The 22,401-nt window shown below is 28.6% G+C and overlaps 2 protein-coding genes and 1 long non-coding RNA gene across 6 annotated transcripts in view; 1 reads left to right on the top strand and 2 right to left on the bottom strand.

Annotated features, from left to right (window-relative positions):
- Positions 1–1,151: 1,151 nt before the first annotated feature.
- On the bottom strand, positions 1,152–11,442 carry LOC111041773 (protein SCAF8). 4 transcript variants are annotated; one of them, XM_022326180.1, is made up of 18 exons: positions 11,184–11,442; positions 10,742–10,870; positions 10,516–10,677; positions 10,292–10,445; positions 9,947–10,026; positions 9,737–9,877; positions 9,535–9,659; positions 7,985–8,132; positions 7,476–7,648; positions 7,179–7,414; positions 6,913–7,121; positions 6,159–6,330; positions 4,818–5,051; positions 4,444–4,557; positions 4,262–4,384; positions 3,404–4,183; positions 3,098–3,328; positions 1,152–2,989 (listed from the first exon to the last, which is right to left on the bottom strand). In XM_022326180.1, exons 1-18 carry the CDS (start codon positions 11,211–11,213, stop codon positions 1,644–1,646), a joined length of 4,587 nt encoding a protein of 1,528 aa, XP_022181872.1. In that variant the 5' UTR covers positions 11,214–11,442; the 3' UTR covers positions 1,152–1,643. The 4 variants fall into 4 exon arrangements, with proteins under 4 accessions (XP_022181872.1, XP_022181871.1, XP_022181869.1 ...); XM_022326179.1 differs by having other exon boundaries at positions 3,050–3,328; positions 4,283–4,384; XM_022326177.1 differs by having other exon boundaries at positions 3,050–3,328; positions 11,184–11,213.
- A 771-nt stretch (positions 11,443–12,213) lies between these two features.
- On the top strand, positions 12,214–14,690 carry LOC111041774 (E3 ubiquitin-protein ligase TM129). Its single transcript, XM_022326181.1, has 6 exons — positions 12,214–12,764; positions 12,866–13,094; positions 13,237–13,470; positions 13,531–13,693; positions 14,210–14,352; positions 14,410–14,690. Exons 1-6 carry the CDS (start codon positions 12,554–12,556, stop codon positions 14,543–14,545), a joined length of 1,116 nt encoding a protein of 371 aa, XP_022181873.1. The 5' UTR covers positions 12,214–12,553; the 3' UTR covers positions 14,546–14,690.
- A 1,830-nt stretch (positions 14,691–16,520) lies between these two features.
- LOC111041776 overlaps positions 16,521–22,401 on the bottom strand; it is a 7,631-nt gene continuing 1,750 nt past the window's right edge. Inside the window, exons 2-4 of the long non-coding RNA XR_002605364.1 lie at positions 18,042–18,132; positions 17,062–17,131; positions 16,521–16,998 (exon numbers count right to left, since the gene is read on the bottom strand). This is a non-coding gene — a long non-coding RNA (uncharacterized LOC111041776). The remainder of the gene's footprint in view (positions 16,999–17,061; positions 17,132–18,041; positions 18,133–22,401) is intronic.

Below are 22,401 nucleotides of genomic sequence, written 5' to 3'. Positions count from 1 at the left end.
TAATAGGTCATTACATAACATTATATTGAAATTCGCAATTTTATAAATTCCCACGAATGGTGTTTTTGAATAACAACAAAATAACTAACAAAGTTAAATTGGTACCTATCTAATTTGGTCCAAATTTGAACTTAAAATGTGTATAAAAAATAAAAATAAAAACTGTAAATATTAATAAATATTTTTGATTTTAAACATTAATAATTCCTTATGAGAAAACCTTTTTTTAAATTTTCAATCTTTAGCAATTGAATAAAAATTATTGAACATTTTGTACATTTTTAACTACAAAATAATTTTCAAAATTTCCCTATTTTGATAAAATTGTATTTTTAATTATTCACAAAAAAAACCTTCCTAAGATTTAATATTTTTGAACTGCTACAGTGATACTTTAACAAAGTACGAGGGGAACTTTGTAATCAATTTTCAAGCTTTTCACTCAGAGAAAATATATTTTATCAAAGAAAAACAAATTTAATAAATTAAAAATAACCTAACTATTCCGAACACAGACCCCCCCCCCAAAAAAATATGTTTATGCTCAGCATAGAATCTAAAATAAATAATAATTTTTTTATTTTTACAATGGAGGGTATTGTTGGCTAAACAATTGAATATCAATATATATTATATTTAATTTTAAATCATCACATTTCAGTTTCTAATGGTATGAAATACCTTGAACCACTTAAATCATAAGAAAAGTGAATCACATTCACTAATATAGACATATAGTACATAGTATGTACAGAAAACAATTATTTCTGTTAACATGAAACTACTTTTATGCACTGGTACAGTGGTCGGTAAAACAATGAACAGCCTTTTCATTTAAGTAAATAGTAAATAACACAAATTAAGACACACAAATAATTGAAATAATTAAATAATATATATATTTTTTACTGTTATTAAAATATCAAATTAAATTATCAATATAGTAATATACTATGTATATAACAGAAAGCCCCCATTTTAAGTAAAATGTGATATTTATAAAATTATGTACAGTTGTTTATGATTTTTTACAGTCAACTTTTAAGTTTCTAGAAGAATACTATAAACATAATTTAACATTTTTACAATAAATTAGTTGGGAATTAATAGGGTAAAATAAGTACAGTTTTAAATAAAATTAAAATACATAATTCAACCAAATAAAAAAATAATTATTTTTTTTTTATAATAACACATATTTTTTTTTTAATTGTAATTAATGACTTGTACTAAACAGTTTGTTAAACCTAAAATTGGAGTTAATAAGACAAATTGAATGTGCGATACACTAACTGCAATGTTCTTTAAAATAAAAAATAATTGATTGAATTTAAGTACCATAAAATGACTTATTTTTAACAATATTTACGTAGTCACTTCCCTACGTCAAATTTATACTTAACACTTTTTATAATATTATATCAGTTAATCGTTATACAATGATAAGTAAAAAACATTTCATAAAAATAATTATAAAGTAAACAGTCGCTAATAAAAAATGATAAACAATTTATTATATTATTATTCAATGTAGACCATTCACAATTGAAATGGAATATACAATATTACAATAGTAAACTCATAAAACACTTTGGAATATATACGACAAAACGTTGCAAAAGTAAAGTGCTTTTACTTTGATTTTATTCTGCTGTATTGATATTGTTTATTTCATTATTATCCGGAGGAACATTTCCTGTTTCTTCAATTGGAAGAATCTCATTATTTTGTTGTTCCATATTAATAGATGACTCACAATCCGCCCCAAAATAAAAGTCATCACGAGGTTCATGAGATTTTTCTTCCATATTCATGTCTTGATTAGCCTCATCTACTTGAGACACAAAAGTGTTGATTGAACAATGCTCCTCATTATTTGAATTGTGAGAAGATTCTTCATTAAAAGATTGGTGGTTATTAGATCGGTCATTTTCATAATTAGTATTACTATAATCGGATTCAAATTGCACATTTTGTTCAAATTCTTCTTTGTTTTGACTCATTTCATTTTCTTGTTGGGAATTAAAATTGTCCTTCGAATCTTTTTGATATTCTTCCTGGGGTCTATACTCATCATCCTGTTTTTCTTCTAAGTGTTGATGGTCAAAATTGTCTATGGGTAGTTTTTGGGAATTCTCCTGTGTTTCTTCAATATTGTCATGGGACAATTCTTGTGAATTATTGATAAAATTATTTTGATAATCCTCAAATTGTTGAACTTTATCATTATGTTGCTCATCGTTATTTTGTTCAACATTATTCTTATCTTCGTCATTTGAATTGGAATTATAAACACCCAAGTCATGATGTTCCTGCGTCTCATTTTGATGTCCCTCGTTTTTAAATTCGTCCTGCTGTCTAAATGTTGTGTCTGAGCTTAAGGTTTCTTCTTCTTGGACTCCATGATGTTGCTCAATATTATCAGCAGCTTCACCTTCATAGTTGTCTAAATCCATTGGAGCGCTTGTTTGATGCGGCCCTTCTTCTGAGTTGGATTCATCTCTGGATGAAGTGTGCTCTACAGATTTTCTGTTCCAACGATCTTCTTTAGTATTATTATCTGACTCTTTATCACCCCATTTGCTTGGTTTTCTGGAACGTTCCTCATTGCTGTCACGATTTTTTATTTTTGTATAGTTGGTTTCATCTTTTTTGCCAGCAGCCCACTGTGATCCTTGTTTATTATTTTGCCATTCTTCTTCTTCATTCATTGGTCCACGTTTCCATGGTTTTTGTTGTTCGTCCCATTCAGGATTATCATCACGTCTCCAACGCTTTTGTTGATTAGGTCCTTCCCAATCTTCATTTCGTCTTCGATTACCATTGCCTCTCCAAGGAGAAAGTCTACCACGACCACCCCATCCATCTGAATCACGACTACCTCCTCGACTTCCCCATTTATCTGTTTCACGTCCACTTCCTCGACCGACCCAATTATCTGAATCTCGACTACCTCTATTAGCAGGTAGATTATTGTCCATCCAATTATCTAAAACATAAGTAAAATTCATTAAATAAACTATACAATATTCATTTCAGTTTTTGGTACCTCGGCCACGGCCCATTACATTCTGCATTAATGGTGGTCTTAAATTACCTCTTCCCATCATACCACCCCTATTCATACTTTGATTCTGCCAAACAGGAGGTGGTCCATTATTGTCCCAATTAGGTCCATTGTTGGTATCCCAATTGGGGGGACCATTGTTATTATCCCAGTTTGGTCCGTTGTATCCTCCGCGTCCTCTAAATCCTCCACGGCCTCCACGATTCCATCCTCCTCGTCCTCTCATATTGCCATTGTCCATAAGAGGTGGTCTTGGACCATCTAAAATGAATTTAAACAAATAATATAAAACATTATATATTTAACAATTATTGTTTGTATTATTTATGTATTTACCTTGTCCTAATCCTGGTGGAAAATTTTGAGGGGGCATATTGAACATTTGATTGGGAAGTGGTCCATTATTAGGACCAAACATGCCAGGTTGGAATGGAGGATTACCCATGTTGTCTTGAATTACATGTTCGAGGATTTGATGCAAAGAATTATTTTGCATCAAAATATCTTTCACGTTATCTATCTGTGCTATATTTGGAGCTTGAGCTATTCCTAATCCTTCTTTTACTGACAATCTATCAATGTTATTTTTATTGTCGACTTCTTCATTAACTTTATCACCCCATCGTGATGATTTTCTTTCCTTTTGTTCAGGCCCTTTAATACGATTCCTTGGATCTTGTCTTTGAGACAAATCATCTCTTCGCCCACGATCATTTTTGATATCTCTATCTGCAAATCTATCAATTCTTTCTCGATTGTCATAACTACGATTCCTGTGATCTAGTCCATGAATTCTATCACCTCGTTCATTATTTCTATCAGAATCTTTAGAATCTTCCTGATCAGAGTTGCCTAATACATTAGGATCATATTTATCATTGCCCATATGTGTGTTACTTGCAATTCGTGCAAAATCATTCAAATTTGGAAGTGTTGGAGGAGGAGGTAAATTAAATTGCATAAGGGTTGATGGGTCTAACTGATTTGGAGGATTTGTTATGCTCAGGTTATCTTTCTGACTTGTATTTTGTGTAAGTGTAGGAGCAGAACTAGTTCCGGATGTGACAGTAGGTGGATTCATCCCCATCATCGTCTGAGCAGAAGAAATTGCCGCAGCTAAAATAAATAAATATATATATATATAAAAATTAGAATCATTAAAGGTACATTGAGTTTAGACATTAATTTATTTACTTTGAGATGGCAGATTCATACCAAATGGAAAAGACATCATCATATCTGGAGGTACGCCAAGTGGTTTTTGTGCATCATTAGACATTGTCATTTGTTGAGGGTTTCCCATCATGGCCATATTTGCTAAAATGCTGAGGTTATTTAACTGTTTTAATAAATACTTCTATTAAATAGTAACTCACGTGGAGGTCCAAACGGTGATGGCATTCTATTCATCATCATCATAGAAGGGTGACCCATCCCCATTGGAGGCATATTGCCAGGCATCATGGGATTCATCATTGGATTCATCAATCCTAAAAGGTAAGTATAATAATAATTATTATACTATAAGAATATTGATGTTGCATATACACAACAGCACCAAATACCGTGGTAATATTCTGCTGTCGCATATACACTTATTTTTTATTTATAGCAAATAGAATGGAAATCTTCAATTAAAAAAAAAGGATTTTCAATAGAGTGAACATAATACAGTACGACCAGGTGGTCATATTTTAATGCATTAGTCAAAGGGTTCAAACAAATATTGAAGTTTACAAATTGTACATACTAGGGTTGATTCCAAACGGATTAGGCATGCTCATTGTTTGTGGCATATTGAAATTCATCTGATTTGGCTGACTATTTTGAGCAGGGGACATTTGCATATTTTGAACACTTGGAGATTGGACACCTTGTGGATCAAAAAAGTTAGATGTATTTAAAGGTTGCTGACTTCCTTCAGTTAATTTTTCTTCTTCTTTTTTCTCATTTTTCTTTGATGTTCGCAAGTTCTTTAAATGTGCTGTAATAAAAACCCGATTTTAAAGCTTTTATCAAGTACAGTTGACAGTGTGTTTAAACACTATTCCAAATTTGCATTACTATACAACAACTGCATAGGCAATCAAGTACAACGTCAATGTTTTTAGAATTATCCTTAAGAGGACGTGATACCCGCATGTGTTGTCTTCGTCTTACAAGTGCGTAACATAGCAAATTTTACGCTCAATAGAACACGTGTAGCTCCGTTAGTTTAAAAATTAGTGCGAATTGAACTCTTATAAAATCTAAAGGTAAGATTATTATCTAGACAACCTCATAGGTTTTTTATTATACAGTCAAAACTCTTTATAACGAATCTGAAGGGACCAAGAGATTTCTTTCGTTATAGAGAGTTTTCGTAATAGAGAGGGTTTAAAAAAAAACAAAATTTTAATTATTTATCAAACACATCATTATTTTTACATTATCTTATATATATTTACGTATTATTTTAAATTATTATTATTATTATTATTATACATACTTATTAAATATAATTTAATTTTTATACTATACATATTTATACTTTATTTAAAATAGTCTGTCATCTTAGTTTGGAACTTTTTTATTTGGCATTATTGCCGATTATTTTTATAGTTTATATATGTAATGGATACAATAACACGTAAATTGTATTATGAAACATAAAATATTGTTTCGTTATTGAGAGTGACTAATACGTTATAGAGAATGAATTGTCTAATGGGTTATATAGCAAACCAATCATTATTATGTAATGTTTACGTTATATAGAGTTTTTCGTTGTAAAGAGTTTCGTTATAAAGAGTTTTGACTGTATTTTAATTTTAACGCGAGTTATGAGTATTTTAAAATTGTAAATTTTTTATACATCTTAAAATACTCATAACTCGCGTTAAAATTAAAATATAATAAAAAACCTATAAGGTTGACTAGATAATAATCTTACCTTTAGATTTTATAAGAGGTCAATTTGCACTAATTTTTAAACTAACGGGGCTACACGTGTTCTGCTGAGCGTAAAATTTGCTATGGTACGCACTGAGACAACAAATGCGGGTATCACGTCCTCTTAAAGAACTTTTTTAGTATTCATAAAATAACTTACTTTTTAGCCATTCAGGCATTGTGTCTTCATCTAACATTCCTCCAACTTCCAACTCATCGTAGTCTATTTCCTTGTTTAATTTCTCCCAAGGTATGTATGAGACTCCATCATCAATTTCCCAATAATCTTTCCATTCTTTATCTTTCATTGCTTGACCCGGAGCCCAAGCAATCTTTATCAAATTAAAATATAAATTATATTAAAATGTTGGATGGACCACAACAAAAATATGATTTATTTTATTCTGAAATTCTCAAATAATTATGTTTAAACATTCAACAATTTTAACATGGGTTTATAACCTGCTAAATTCATGAATACATTGTCGATTATGGGAACAACTAAACAATTAAATACAATTTTAGATTATACCTTCAGCAGAAATGTTATGATAAATGGTTAAATAGATCCCCTTACTTAGTTAAAATAATAATCAAAGATGGAAATAATATCAATCTTAGAGTTGAAAAAAAAATAGATTATTCATAATTAACTGACTTAAATCATACATATTTAATTTTTATTGCACAAATAATAAATGACTGTTAAGTTTAATTTAAAGTATTTACTTTCTGATAATATCCTGATGATGGTTAGGTTAAATAATGTTCCATAACATCCAAAAAAAGTAAAGATAAATTGCACGTCAATTTAATAAAAGAAAATGGTTTAAATTAGATATCAACAGTATTATTTGTTTCAGATTTTAGAACATAAATAATATTTATAAAAAGATTAAATGGCTGATAATTACCGTCATAGGCTTCCCTTGCAATCTTTCTCCTTGATATTTACTCATTATACGAGCAGCATCTTGCCTTCGATTCATACACAAAAAAGCACACCCTCTAGGCGATATTAAATTTAGTGAAACTATGTCACCAATTGGTTGAAATAATCCATATAAATCATCTTGGTGTATGAGTTTTGATAAATGCCCCACCCAAAGAGTAGTGCTCACAACTGTAAATATTATACAAAATAAACAACAGTATAAACAAAGTGAAGACATTTTCTTACCAGCTAAATGATTTTTTTTAAATGGAGGCAGATATTTTTTTCTTCTTTCTCTATCTTTTTCACGCTCCTTTTCTCGTTCACGTTGGCGTTCACGACTACTTTTCCTTGGTGATCGTTTTCTAGATAGACCTGATGAATAACCATCTCGTCTTGCATCTCGTTTATTTTGGGGAGGTGATGCAATATGATCTAGATCGATTACTTCAGGTTTTGACTGGTTTGGATCATCATAACTACTATACAAAATTTATTTTAAAAAATTTGAAAGTTATAGTCAATTTGAATAAAAATATATACATTATCTGGGTTAAAGGTTTATGGTGAAGTTCTGATGATATCAAAGGTTGTTGTTGCTGGTATATTTGTGAATTAAACAATTGATTTAAATATGGGTTAGACATCATTCCACCTGCTGCTTGAGGGATCAAAGGAGCTGGTTTTAATTCACATTCAGAAGCAAATGGTAAATTCTGAAATAAAAATGGAGGTTAAATAAGCTACATAAAATGTTGAAATACTATAAAAAATTAAATAAATAGGTAGTAAAATTATTCACTAATATGAGCTTAAATCTAAGTACTTACCGAGCTGGAATTGATTGCTCGGAAACTGGATCACTCGTTCATTATATAAACCTACCTTTCGATGGCTCGATACCGCTGAAATTTTTATTTGGAGGAACAACTAAACAAAAGTAGGCACAGGGACTCGTGTTTGGACTGACAATTTGATTCTTTGAAATTTTCAAAGAATAGCTTAATAATACTATGCTAAAGCTACACATGTACTATTTTTGGTAATCTTACCTGAACAGTCTGAGCAAGATGCTTGTCGAACTCCGCTTCTTTTCTCATTTCTTTTATCTTGTCCAACTCTGCTTGCTGTTTAGACTGTGTAGACATTAACCCTTCGACATTGCGCAATGTGCGCAGAACTTCTGGGTTATTCAATAGGCTGAATTTAAAAAATACAAAATAATAGAAAATATCTCTACAAACTTGAATCTTGTTCAAAATCGAAAATGTCAATGAATGATAATTACTAACAACTTCCTAATAAAAACTGTATGGTTTGATAAATACATCAATTTTAATCAAATTTGAATTTCGTATACTTTGACCAATATAAAAAAGTAAAAGTTCAGCGATGAATTAACATATTAATATAAATTATTTACAAATGGTATTTCCTTCTCTAACCCATGTATTTCCTGAAAATATCTATACTATTAAATAAATGCATTTGGTTATACACTTATATGCTGAGAGGATCAAAAAAATATTGTTCACTAAAAATAAGTTTGGAGAATATAATTGGTATCAATTATATAAATTATAATAATAATACAAAAAAAACACAAATATTTTTCGTTGAGTTTTTTTATGTACATATAAACATACCATTTATGGTAGTTTTTAACCAATTAATTATAAAAAATCATGCAATCCAAACACGAAGTATGCGCATAACAATTAATAAATAATATAAATATTAAATTCTTATTGAAATTTTCTGTAAAACTAATTTAAAAAATGTCATGTGAATAGCTGTTAATATTATATTGTTGACAGTGCGATACATTTAAGATTTAAAAATAGCTATTAGGACAAATTTTTGATAATAAGTGTATACAGTTGATTATCAAAATATTAATATACCCAATGAAAATTAAAGCTGATGGTTATTCTTTCAGATTCTTAAACATTTTGATGGTTATTACTTTAGGTACACATTATTTGTAATTAATTAAAAGCAGCAAATCCAGCATACATACATTCCATATAACATAACATAGAATTTAATCCAATAAAACCTATTTTACTGCATCCACAAATAGTGGTAGTATTTTATTTTAGATGATATAATATCTTATACACATAACACATACATCTGTACCTTTAAAATAAATAAAGCAATGTATTTCTAAGAAAACAAAATGTAATACAAACCTTTGAAGCTTATACTACTTTTCTGGCAAGAGTAGATTTATATTTCTGAAATAACTTAGTTCTTATATTTATTTATTTTTTTTAAACCATGATATTTTTGGTTGGATTATAAAATTGTGTAGGTTTACATATTGATTTAGTATAGTTATGTTAAAACAATTATATAAGTAATTCAATTTTACAACATACCTATAAATGAACATATTTGAATGTAAACAACTAAAAAACATAGCAATTGGTTTTTTTTTATAATACCTAAATAACTAACAACTAATAAGCTTTGAATATTATTTTAAAGTAAAACTTAAAAGATTTAGTTGTCATATAGATATTCTTTAAAGTTTAATAGCATCGTATTCTGTATGCTTATAGTTAAGTAAAAAAAAAAAAATATTAAAAGAACAAACCTGTCAATTCCATCAAGGGCAGAATTTTGATGTTGCTGTTGTTGGAATACTGGAGATTGATTAAGCATTTCGTCTTCATCATCACCATAATCATAATCAAGAATTTTTTTATCAAACAATTTCACCTAAAATGTTCATATACAATCAAAATTTACTTCTTGTTTGCTAATAATTATACTTTATCGCATTATTTATGTCTTACTCCGTCAGATTTTTTTACTAGAGGAGATGTTGAAGACTGCTGCATATTGCCTGGTTGTTTCTTTAATAACGATTGAATAGCTTGTATGTGTTCAAGTATAGCCGGATCTATTGGTTTATTGTCAGTATCTAAGCTCTGTGACTGCAATTTTAAAAACAATTAGTAATGCATGCAAACTTTTTTTTTTTTTAATCAATCATAATTATTAACCTGTAGAGTGTCAAAATGTTTAGACATATCATCTCTAACTGGAGTATTTTCTTGACTTTTAAAAAGATCTGTCTTAACACCTGTTGAATAACACAATATTTAGTCAAATAAAAATTAACTTTGTAAAAAAAGTGGAAATATTTCACAACTTTCAGAAGAAATGAATGATTTTAAAATGTATTGTTTGAATACGAAAGTCCAGTTTTCTTAAATTTATAATTCAAAGAAGTATATACAATATCATTATGTATGTAAAACCATATTATAATTAGATCTACTACACTAACTACCTAATATAATTGCGTCTATTATAATATTAATATAAATACTTAATAATATAGTTACTTATTTTTGGACTATTATCAATTGATGATAATGGATTTGTTTGAGAGTGTTCCCCGTAATCGGGATTGGCAGCCAAATCAAAAATAGGTTGAATGATCTCAGTGGTAAAAACAGCATTTTTTTGCCACAAATTTAGTACTCGAATAACTTTACTCTATAAATATACACAATAGTTGTTTAATATTATGTTATACAGTGTGTCACTAAAATAATTTTTAACATACTTTATCTTCTTCAGGACAAGCAAATAAGTGTGTAAAAGTCTGTTTGAGATTACGTGCAAATCTAGGAGCGAATACATCTTTATCATTTCCAAATTGATGTCTTGATTGCCTTACAATTGAATCAATTACATATAAACCGGGTATCTTATACTCAGGTTTGCACTATAAGAATATAGTCAATGTTACTTTCATGAACTAATTTATTTAGTGCATAATCTAAATTTACCTTTTGAATAAATTTTTCTACACATTGAACAACATGTTTATACAACTTGATGGCTTTGATTGCATTTCGAGTAATTGCAGTCATTTTTGCTTTGGATATTGGTGGCTTCATCTCCATGATGGAATAAAGCTGAAAAACATTACAAAACTTAACTGTATATCAGATAGTAACAATCTAACAACAATCCATTGATGGCATTATAGGTAAATATTAAAATATCAACCACTGTCGCAGTCTGCCCACATTCCAAGGACTCAGAACAGACGGTGTCTCAGTCAATTTTTACCAATCGTCAACGAGATACAAATATCAACTTTTGCGTGAGACAAGGATCGAGAGCGCATTCAAATAGGATAGAAGTCAGGTTCGTTAAAAGCATTTTCCCCAGCAACCAGGAAGTTCACAAATAATCACACGTATGGTGAGCATTCGTCTGTCTTACCTCGAACGTGAAAGCTTTGACTGCCTCCATTTTTTACGGCTCTTAGAGAAAAGACTGGGCCACAAGAGGCGAAAACCCGCGACGGCGGAAACCGAACTCCAGACGAGAAGTCTAGAACATGACGTACGCGACTGCGGCGGTATCACACAAATTAGTTCGGAATAAAACGCAAAAAAACACCGTACTCGACAATCACGACTTATGGCGTGTTTACGTTTCGGAAGTTTTAGTAAAGGACGATCAGGATTCAGGACATCAAATCATCGGGATAGCGTATTGCGCGACAGCCGACGATATGCACGCACGCGCTGATCGGACACCACGGGCAGAGGCACAAGTTCAGTTACAGTGCAGCCAGTGCAAGAAAACGAGAACTCTCACTTTGGCATTTAGAATCTCAGTCATCATCTTCTATAATCTCCCACAACCCACACCTGATCAACATTATGTATTAGCGGTCATTTTAAAAACTTTGCATAACGTCACAACATAATATTTTTAACTTACTGTTGACGTATACAGCATACTTCTGTTTGATTTTGAAATTATAATAGGTACACATAGAGTTGTGAAGAGCAAATTTTTAGTTTTAATCTTAATTAATCACAAAACTATGAACTAGGCTTATTGGAATCATGGTGATGATTTAAAAACTTATACTTGAATTAGTTTGGAATTGTATTTATCATTACATCGTAATAACTAATAATTAATAACTTCTAGCAAAATGTAATGAAATTATTCAGTGTCGAGTAGGTATCTAGAAATGTATGCATATGATTTAAATGATCCTACTCAACCCTGTATTTTATTTTTATATTTTTTATTCTTAATTATTAAATATAATATATTAAACTGCATTTTGCAGTAACGATATTCTCGCTCATTCTATTATTTTTAGTTCGCATTAATTTTAGGATTTCTGCTTTAATCGTTTCATTTATTCTGTGATATCATTTATAGATTTTACATAATTATTGGCATCATACATATTTTTATCACAATCACAACGTTATCTCCAGCTTATTTGAGTTGACGACTGACGTGGGTATCTTTTAGTCTTTTTTGTTTTTGTATGGTGGATATCTAATATCTATGCCTTATTGCCATATGGTGGTGGGATGTTTACTGAATTTAATATTTGATTTTAGTATATTTTACAAAATATTACAATAAATTTACATTATAAACCTTCAACATTCGACGTGAGTTTTGAGTGATATAGTTCTATTGTTCAAAATTTCGTATCACTATAAATGTTATTCTAGTCTGTCTACCGATGATCGAATAATCATGCTGTGTTTTGCGTTAACCATTCGATAAGTCTCTTCTCTCTTAGTGTAAATCATCCTTTGTCAGTTTTTGCCAAGATGTTTGAATACACGTCCTTGTTGGTCTACACTCTGTTCTTCATGATCGTTTCGGCTTGTTTTATGCTCAGAACTACCGAGTTTGTGTCCAATGGTCTAACCGTTGAGAGTCTGTTCGACACAGTGATTGACAAAGAGTATAACAATTTCATATTACATCACATCAAGCGAACATCATACAGCATCATTGTACATTCGGGCCTGCCATTCGGTTGGTGTATAACACTTAAGTTATATTTTATCTAATACATTATAAAAAAGCATAATCTTAAATATGTGTATAATTTTTCATTTAAATGATTGTGTTTTCAGTTTATTTACTTGGCACACTTCTAGTCAATGACAATGAAAAAGCATTTGTGAGTGTTTACTTTTATGAGTTGATTTTTTTGGCATTGTTACCCATCTTCTACAGCTATTCAGTAGTATCCAAATGGAAATCTAATAATTGGGCCAATCATCCATTATCAATTATTTTGAATCGTTACAATTCTGTTGATTGGACACTTATAGCTCAAAATATTTCAACCGAATATCAATGGTATGCTTAACTATATTCTATACTATATGAATTTATATATATATATTTCAGATATATTCAATCCCTTTTATGTGCCACCCTATAATGTATTTTGTATGTTTTTTAAATAATATACTTTTTGTGATTTATATTTGTGTTGAAGTCTTCAAAAATTGACGTTGGCGTATGGTACAACAAATAGAACAGTTGTTACTGAAAACTGGATAATATCGATAAAACCTTATATGGTTTATGTTTCCAAGAAATCAGAAAGTTCTTTCTTAGTTTACAGTTCAGATAACCATGACTCTACGCCTGATGGCACTCCAGGTAGTATACAGTTCATCAACATCCAAGTTATACCAATTCGTTCTCAAATTAAATGGTTTATTGTTAGGTAAGTCAAATGATTAATTGATCTTAATGTCTGTTGTTAAAATTCATATTCTTTGAATAGAATAAGGTCTGAAGACTTTAAGACACTAGAAGAACATATTGGTCATCCTATACAGATTGCAGATAATGTCAAGTTACAGCGCTCAAGAACTGAACGTTTCATTGAAGTATTTCGTGATCAAGTTTCCCAAAATCCAGTATATAATGGTTACAGTTCAGCTGAAGTATGTTCAATAAATTATACTAGATGACATTTTGTTCATATACTCTATTACTAACCTACACATTTACTAAACTTTTATCCAAAACTTAAATCCTGAATAACCAAATTATGCATTATATTTTAAATATTTGATTTTAATAACCTATCTCTTGCTACAAAATATAATGCATAAGAAAATGTTAAATATGAAAATTAATACATAAGTATAAAATATTTTGCCAAAGTTTGAATATTTAGTTTTCAGTTTTTAATTTATGATGTTTCAATAACCACATTATTAGTACTTAGGTACAATTTTTTTTAAAAATGTTATGTTTGTAAAATTAAAAAAAAATTTAAATTAATTAATCGTTATGTAGAAAAGTTTGTAGACTATTTTTGGAAATCTTTTTTAGTGATTAAAATAATTATATTTGACTAATAATAAATTGTAAATGTTAGTAGTTTTTCTATTTGGTGTTTAATACAATATATTAAAATTGAATAAGATTTTTTGTTACATTAATATTATTTTTAGTTAGAAGATGATGTATGCGCTGGTTGTCTGGTGAATCCTCCAGATGTTAAGCTTACCAAATGTTGTGAAGATAGCAATGACATAGTAAATTGTACTTCATGCCGATGCAAACCTATGTGGTGTGTTGATTGCATGGCTAAATGGTAAGAAAAATCAACAATGTTGTTTTTTATAAAAATAAAAATAAATATTGATCTTAGGTATGAATCAAGGCAACCTCAAAACGACACAACCATATGGTTGTCTTCAAAATGTACATGTCCACTTTGTCGTCAATTGTTTTGCATCCTTGATGTTTGTCCATTGGAAAATTCTGATTTAGCTAAGACTATTTAAGTAATACTGACAATACTACTACTGTGATAATGTATGTAGTATAAATAGTAACTTTAAGTTTTTAATGTTTTGTAATCTTAAATATTTAATTTGTTATGATTTAAAAATTTAAAACTATGTAAGACATTTTTTTTTACCTGTAACTTATAACTAAATAAAATAAAATATATTAATATATTAACCAATAGAAGATGTTTTACTAAAATTAAAATATGTACAATGTTTTAAGTTTTAACACTTACCAATAAATTACAAATAAACTGTTGTTACAGAGGATATTTGAGCTTCACGGGTAGAATGTAATATGTAGAGGTATCTGTCCTAATGAAGATTATGAACAATATCACTCTCAGTCTGTAGAATTGGAAGATTAGTAACTATCGATCATATATTATCCTAATTCCTAGTCCATATTTTAATTTGGCATATGGTTGAAACGAGTTACATACCTTACTAAAATGATCTAGAACTAGCCGCCTCCCAATAGACAGGTAATACACTATGTTTAAGCGGTTTCTAAACGATTTAAATAATTTATATAGGTAATAAGAATATTATAATAAAAAACTATGTAATTATGTGTATATATATATTTTTTATTTATTGAAATAATTCTACAGTCTATACATTTGTGTACAATAAGTAGATTTGATAAGTGATAAAATAAAAGAAGTTAACATGAATCATGAGATTAGGGAGGGTGTGGTAACACCTTATAAAGTGACTGTAATACAATAACAAAATATTTTAAAAATTGAAAGATGTTACCTGGTAGCAACGTCTAGCACTTAATCTGCTCACCTACTATAGAAGAAGATCTATATAGATTTATAATTTAAATTGTATGGGTACAATCAAATGTTTTTTTTTTTAATTGACTAATTTTATTATTATTTATAAAAATGAATATTAGTTATATTATGTGGGTACCTAAGATTAATATTTTTTTTAACTGTACACATGTATACCTAATTCTAAATATCTATCCAAGAAAATGTATTGAACAAATGCATTATTATATCAATAATTTTAGTATGAAATTCTTTCTAATTTCTAAACTTTAGTAGCTTAGCAAAATATATAAATATCTATGTAGATATTATATTAAATATTTGTTACTGCGTCCAAACCTCATTTTTTATAGTATACATTATAACACAACAGTTACAAGTTATACTCCACAACATATAATTTGTAACGTCTTTACTTAAATTAATCTATTTACATGGAGCTTATGAACCATTAGGTATTTAATTCTACGTGCTACGTGGGAGATAATTAATGTGAAGATTTTTGGAAGGTATCTCGTATATAATGACAAACTATGTCTGATCTTCTGATGCAACTACCTATAGTGTTTATTAATCTTTTACTAAAAATGTATTTGATTGGAGGGGAGGGAGGGGGGTGTTTTATCTACATTAATTTTTGTCTTTTTACTAATGTTTTTCACTATATTGAAGGGAATTTTATTGGACATTTTTGTTGTTAAGGCACCTAGGATCCTAGGATACATGGAAATGGATCATGGTTCCAAGAATTGCTATCGATATTTCTTTGTGTATAAGGGTGACCGCACACTCGTAAAGCAAAATTGATTGAAGAAATGTAAGTCTAGTCATTTTGCTTTAGTCATAATAAAGCATTGTTATCGCTCACTAGATAAAATATAGACATAGTTAGTCAAATCAAAGTATATCAAGTAGTCGTCAAAATGTCGTCCGACGAGGAGGACGTTGCTATTCCTATTTTATGGTTTCTTTTAAGAGAAATTGAACAGGAAGAAGAAAAAAAACTTTGGGTTTATCCTGTGAACTTGAAACGAACTGAAAATAATACAATTAAATGTTTTATTCATGAACTTCGAAATTACGAATGTAAATTTAGAAATTTTACACGAATGAGTACTGACACGTTTGATAATATTCTAGAAATACTTAACGATGGAATTCGAAAACCTGATACTAATTTCAGAAAAAGTATCACTCCAGAAGAGAAATTATTGGTGACATTGAGGTAAGTTAATAACAAATTCTAAATAATTAGATATTAGATTCTGAGCGGAGCATAGTGAAATAATGTATTGATTATACAATGATGTGCTTTAAAAAAAAAAAAATTCAACATATTTAACATATCCATTACAACGACATGCTTGACAACTACTGAACAGCAGAGCGGTACGACCGCCACTTGTCCAACTTTTTATACATTTTCATTTATTGTATCTTGGCGTTTCATACGACGTTTCTTGGATGTCGAGAAGTTGATTAATGGTATTTAATACAATTTTTTTGAATTGACGTTGATTTTTATCATTTAATTTTAAATACTTTAAATAATACTTAAAAAAAGAAAGTTCAGGTGTATCCATATTAATTTTTTTTGGTTGAGTTCTTGTCTTTAGAAATTCCAACATCGGTTCCACCACTATTTCACTGGGTAATATATATCTAAAAATTATTTAAAACAATTAATTAAATAATATATTATTTTGAAAGAATTATATACAATACCAGTTATTGTCAATTGCCAGACTACACTGCAAGTCAGCCAATGAGTACTCATGATATTCATTAATTTAATCTGTTTCAATAAATGAAAGATTTACTAGAATTCTCGTTACATTTAAAAATCCCAAACAGTTTAGTTCTGTGCATTTAGTTTTTTTACTTCACTGTATTCTTTCAAACTAAACTCCATATCATTGAGATTGCTGAATGATGATTTTAAAATTATTGCTGGACTTGGTATAGTTTTCGACGTAGCACAGACGCACAGTTGAAACACAGTCGTTTTTCAACAGCGGATGGCACACTTTCAAAACACGAAAATTATAAGGAGTTGTGAGTTGTATATAGCAAATAGGTACATAAGACTGCGAGTAAGCTGCATTACTATTTTCTTTTTTAGATGGTGTGAAATTTGTGAAGTTGAAATGTCGAAAAATTTTCCAAAATATGCAAATTAAGCACAATAACGTACAAATGAGCGATTTCCGGCAAAATGTATGAACTATGCAAAATATGCTCATTCAAATTTTAGATTTGGTATGCATTTATTTCGCACTCTGCTACATTTTACAATAAATAAAAAAAGTATGCAAATGCTATAAGTCCTGAACCTTGGTTATACGGTTTTTTCCCCGTCACTTACCTTTATGTGAGAATATCAGTTAGGTACCTACACGGCTGTATATATATTATATTATTTATAACACTATGCTGCAGTAGTAAAATATAATCACACAATTTTTTAGCAAATACTGCATACTATTATAGAATAATATTGTTTGATAACATATTAATGCTGAGCCCAGAGAGAATATTATATTCACGATTAAAGTATCCATTTTTTTATTACTTCTGTACATTTCAAAGCCTAATTTTGAATTTTTTTCATGTCTCAGCACTTCTAGAGTTTTATATTAAGTTATAGTTTAACCGTTAAGACTAAAAACAATATTGTGAGATGCAGGACAAAAAACTGGACTCACGACAGTAGTGTATCCAAATGGCCTATATGCAGAGTTCCATGTTCTGAATTGTTTAGATTTAAACACTCCGAATAATATTATGTTTCGGAATCTGAAATAAAAAATGTATCGTGTCATCCAAAGAATTCAAAAACTCGAAAACTGATAACAACATATTATATTATATCTATCATCTATGCCATACACTATGACTATACCTACACTATACTTAAAATTGATTAAATTTTATTATGATCAGAAATATAACAAAAAATGTATAATAATATTATTTTAAATATATAAAATATTTAATATTATACCTATGGCTCGCGGCCCATGGGTTGGGAACCGCTGATCTATGGCAAAAGCCGATCGTCGTCACTCGTCGGAGACGATTCACAATTTTAATAATTTCATTGAACAAAAGAGAAATGTGTAAGGCAACAATAAACATTTGCTTACATATTTCATTTTACTCAAGTAATTTTTATAAAAAAATCTCGATTTTTTCAGTTCGGGTTTAGATGAAGAAAGAAGTTCCTCGATATGGCGTCTACACTCAAGATATGTCCTTGCAGCTACATATTCCCCGAACAGTCGATATACGAAGAGTATACGTAAGTTTGATTACCTATTCTTTTGGGGCTTACATATTTTACTTTTTAGTCTCAAAATTAAAATTTATTATCATAGATAATTTGCAACCCTGGTAAAGTAGGGGCATATTTTTTGTTCCCGATCTCGCTACACAAATAAATACGCTTATAGCACAAACGACGACGGAATATCCAGGTCGCAGAATAATAACATATTTATACAATTAAATAGATATAAATGGTGTTGTACATACTAGTCATACTACACTAGTACAGTACACGGGAGTTCTTATGTCCCGCAAAATTCAACAATTTTCATTTTTAGTTTATACAAATGTTGAGTAATATATGAATATTACTATGCCGTCTGCTTGTGGTCGAACCGCGAATTAAAGTCACGCCGTCGTACATCAAACATAAAATTATTTTATAAAGCTGGGAAAGTCGCTCTGCTGATTATTGAATATCTATCGGAAATTAAATAAGGATATTTTAAATTTTAAATAATCTCGAATAGCTTAAAATGTACCTAACCAATGCACTCAAAATTAGTACAAAAAATATTAATTATTAATTTCGTGCTCGACAGTATTCAGAGAAAAGATTTAATTTGGAATTTTACAAACTATAGTTGGTATAGTCGGTGTACAGTAAATGTGATGCATTGGGCACTGAATACCTTTATGTTAAATCTAAAAAGTAGTTATCTCATTTATTTACAATATGATTTTTATTTAATAACTCATAAAAAAATATGCTTGTGCTTCGAATATTTAAACACCACCTTTATTAATTATTAAATTAAAAATAAAAATAATAGGTACTTTATATATTGTAGTAATTTAAATTTTAAAAATTATAAACTATTTTGGTTATTGTTATACCTCATTTCATGAAAAATATGCTACCCCAAGTACACACATATTTTATTTCTGAGAGCAAATTCATAAAATACGAGAGATAAAATAATGTACAAACGCGGGTCGTCGTTGTTGTTTTTCTGCTCCCTGATGGTAGGGTAATTTTATAATTATAACCTATTTTTAAGTACTTTAAATAGACATTCATTATAAGGTTTAATTTAGAAATACCCGTTATAAGTGATTACCCATAAGACACAATTTTATTTTATAACCTATAATTTTTTTTAAATCCAAAGTTAGCAGTTACAGGACACTATTAATTTAGTGTTATATATATTTCATTTTCCTATTATATATTAAGATTACATTATATTATAGTTGTATCTAAAAAACAGACATCAAATTATTTTATAAAGCTGGGTTAGTCGCTCAGCTGATTATTGAATATCTATAGGAAATTAAATAAGGAAATTTTAAATTTTAAATATTCTTGAATAGCTTAAAATATAAACAACTAATGCACTCAAAATGAATACATAAAATATTAATTATTAATTTCATGCTCGACAGTTTTCAGAGAAAAGATTTAAATTAAATTTGAAATTTTTGAATTTTACAAACTATATATAGTTGGTATAGTCGGCATACGGTAAATGTGATGCGTTAGGTACTGAATACCTTTATGTTAAATCTAAAAAGTGTAATCACATTTATTTACAACAAGATTTGTATTTAAATATTTAATAACTCATAAATAAATATGCTTGTGCTTCGAATATTTAAATACCGCCTTTATTTATTATTAAAATGATATGTACTTTAAATATTGTTGTAATTTAAATTTTAAAATTATAAACTATTTTGGTTATTGTTATACCTCATTTCATTATCTTAATGATCAAATCTCAAACACAGACCTCCTTGATATACAATTTTGTAATATACTATATACCTATCACCTATGGTTTTATCATATTGACGTAGTATAAATTATAATGCAATCCGTGGCGATTGTCGAAGTAGTTGCAAAGACGCAAACGATCTAAAATTTCAGTTAGCAAAGCTGCAGACACGAACAAGAAACATGAAGCGACCCGTACGGTTTTTTTTTCATAATAAATCTCAATATTTTCAGACTTAAGTTCAGCCGTATATCTGATTTATTCCGCAGTGCATACACAATATCAGAAATTCCGCCGAAGCCCGAAAGCGTCGATGTTTAAAGTAATTAATTTTGGTTTCATACTTTTTTGGTGCTTAAATTTATTTTTTAAATAACAAATTAATTTCATGAAAAATATGCTACCCCAAGTACACACATATTTTATTTCTGAGAGAAAATGCATAAAATACGAGGGATCAATAGTAATATACAAACGCTGCTCGTCGTCATCGTTTTTCTGCTCCCTGATCGTAGGGTAATTTTATAATTATAGCTTTTTTTTAAGTACTTGAAATAGACATTCATTATAAGGTTTAATTTAGAAATACCCGCTATAAGTGATTACTCATAAGACACAATTTTAATTTATAACTTATAATTTTTTTAAATCCAAAGTTAGCAGTTACAGGACAAGTTTTTAAAACTTTGATTATTTATAAGTTTGTCTACCTTTATCAAAAAAAAAAAAATTCTACCGGAAACTCAAATTAAATTTGTATAAGCATTTGAAGTTGAAATTTTGACAACATTCACTCCATTTCTCATATAGTAATTTTTACTTATTTTTTATGACAGAAAAACCAATAATTACAGATATTTAAAATTCACACTATTTGTTTATATTTTCAATTCATATACTTCATACAATTTTCAAATTATTTTGACTCGTTTTGAGCTGTTTACAAACAATTTGAATTTTGAATTTTTTTAGTTTATTTAGTTTTTTTTTCTATAATTGTTAATAAAATTGTATTTGTTGGGGAAAAAAGCTTGACAATTCAATAAAATTCTCCTCACAGATATTTACAATATTAGTTAAAAAATATTTAAAATACATAAGCATGATTTTTGCAATGAGCATTTAAAGTTTAAATTTTAATAAAATTCACATCATTTAAAAATTTAAAATGTACAAATAATTTAATAATTTAAAATGTTTGAAATATTTAACTTTTGTAGGTTAGGGTTGAAAATTCAAAAGAAAGTTTCAAATAAATAGGTTATTCTGTTATTAAAAAATCAAAAAAATACTATCACATATTTTTTATGTTCAAATGTGAACTAAATTAAAGATTAAATTGCCAAGAGTAATGGTTTATGTTATTTTGTTGTAAATTAAAAATATTATTCATGGGTACTTGAAACTTTTGAAGTATATTATTATATTTTATACCCACAATAACTTTTCAAATGTACTTTTTTTTCAATGAATTTAATCTACTGCGTAGTACTAATACTTACTAGTAAAATAAATTACTTTAATCACAATAATATCATCGAATATACTAAATTATTAAGTTATATTATAGACTGACAGACCGTCTTCGCTCAGAATTGTTTTTCTTATACAATGATTTTTTAACGTTGAATTCAAACTTAACACCATCCGTTACAGTGACCCACTAGTAACCTAATATACAGCAGAGCGACCTCCACATACCAGATTTTTAGTTTTTTTAATATAATTTTCAACATCTTAACATTTTTAACTTAACTGATTTGTATTGCTAAACATTTATTAAATAATGAGTTTCTTTTAATCAAGTCCTAGTTGCGTAGTTTGTTTATAAAATATAAAATAATAAATATAGTAAAAATTATTATTATTGATGATGCTACCAAAACCAGAGGTCTAAAACCAGAAAACTGGCTATTAATGTACATAAAAAAAAAAAAGTTAGTTGTAAGTTTCCAAATCAATTTTAACTTAACTGAATTAAAAATAAAATTAGGAGAACTATTAACTTAAAACTTTTTGT

Source organism: Myzus persicae, unplaced genomic scaffold (genome assembly GCF_001856785.1).
Source record: "Myzus persicae strain clone G006 unplaced genomic scaffold, MPER_G0061.0, whole genome shotgun sequence".
In the NCBI taxonomy this organism is placed as follows: Eukaryota; Metazoa; Arthropoda; class Insecta; order Hemiptera; family Aphididae; genus Myzus; species Myzus persicae.
Note: the sequence above shows the minus strand (reverse complement) of the source record. Positions and strands in the feature narration are given on the sequence as shown.

Coding starts and splice junctions, on each gene's coding strand:
- LOC111041774 (XM_022326181.1), top strand. CDS start 12,554: ATGTTTGAATACACGTCCTTGTTGGTCTACACTCTGTTCTTCATGATC. Junction 12,765..12,865: donor ACATTCGGGCCTGCCATTCG/GTTGGTGTATAA, acceptor TTGTGTTTTCAG/TTTATTTACTTGGCACACTT. Junction 13,095..13,236: donor ATTTCAACCGAATATCAATG/GTATGCTTAACT, acceptor TTTGTGTTGAAG/TCTTCAAAAATTGACGTTGG.
- LOC111041773 (XM_022326177.1), bottom strand. CDS start 11,213: ATGGAGGCAGTCAAAGCTTTCACGTTCGAG. Junction 10,871..11,183: donor TCAAAGCTTTCACGTTCGAG/GTAAGACAGACG, acceptor AATGTTTTTCAG/CTTTATTCCATCATGGAGAT. Junction 7,649..7,984: donor ATCTTGCTCAGACTGTTCAG/GTAAGATTACCA, acceptor TTTTTATTTCAG/AATTTACCATTTGCTTCTGA.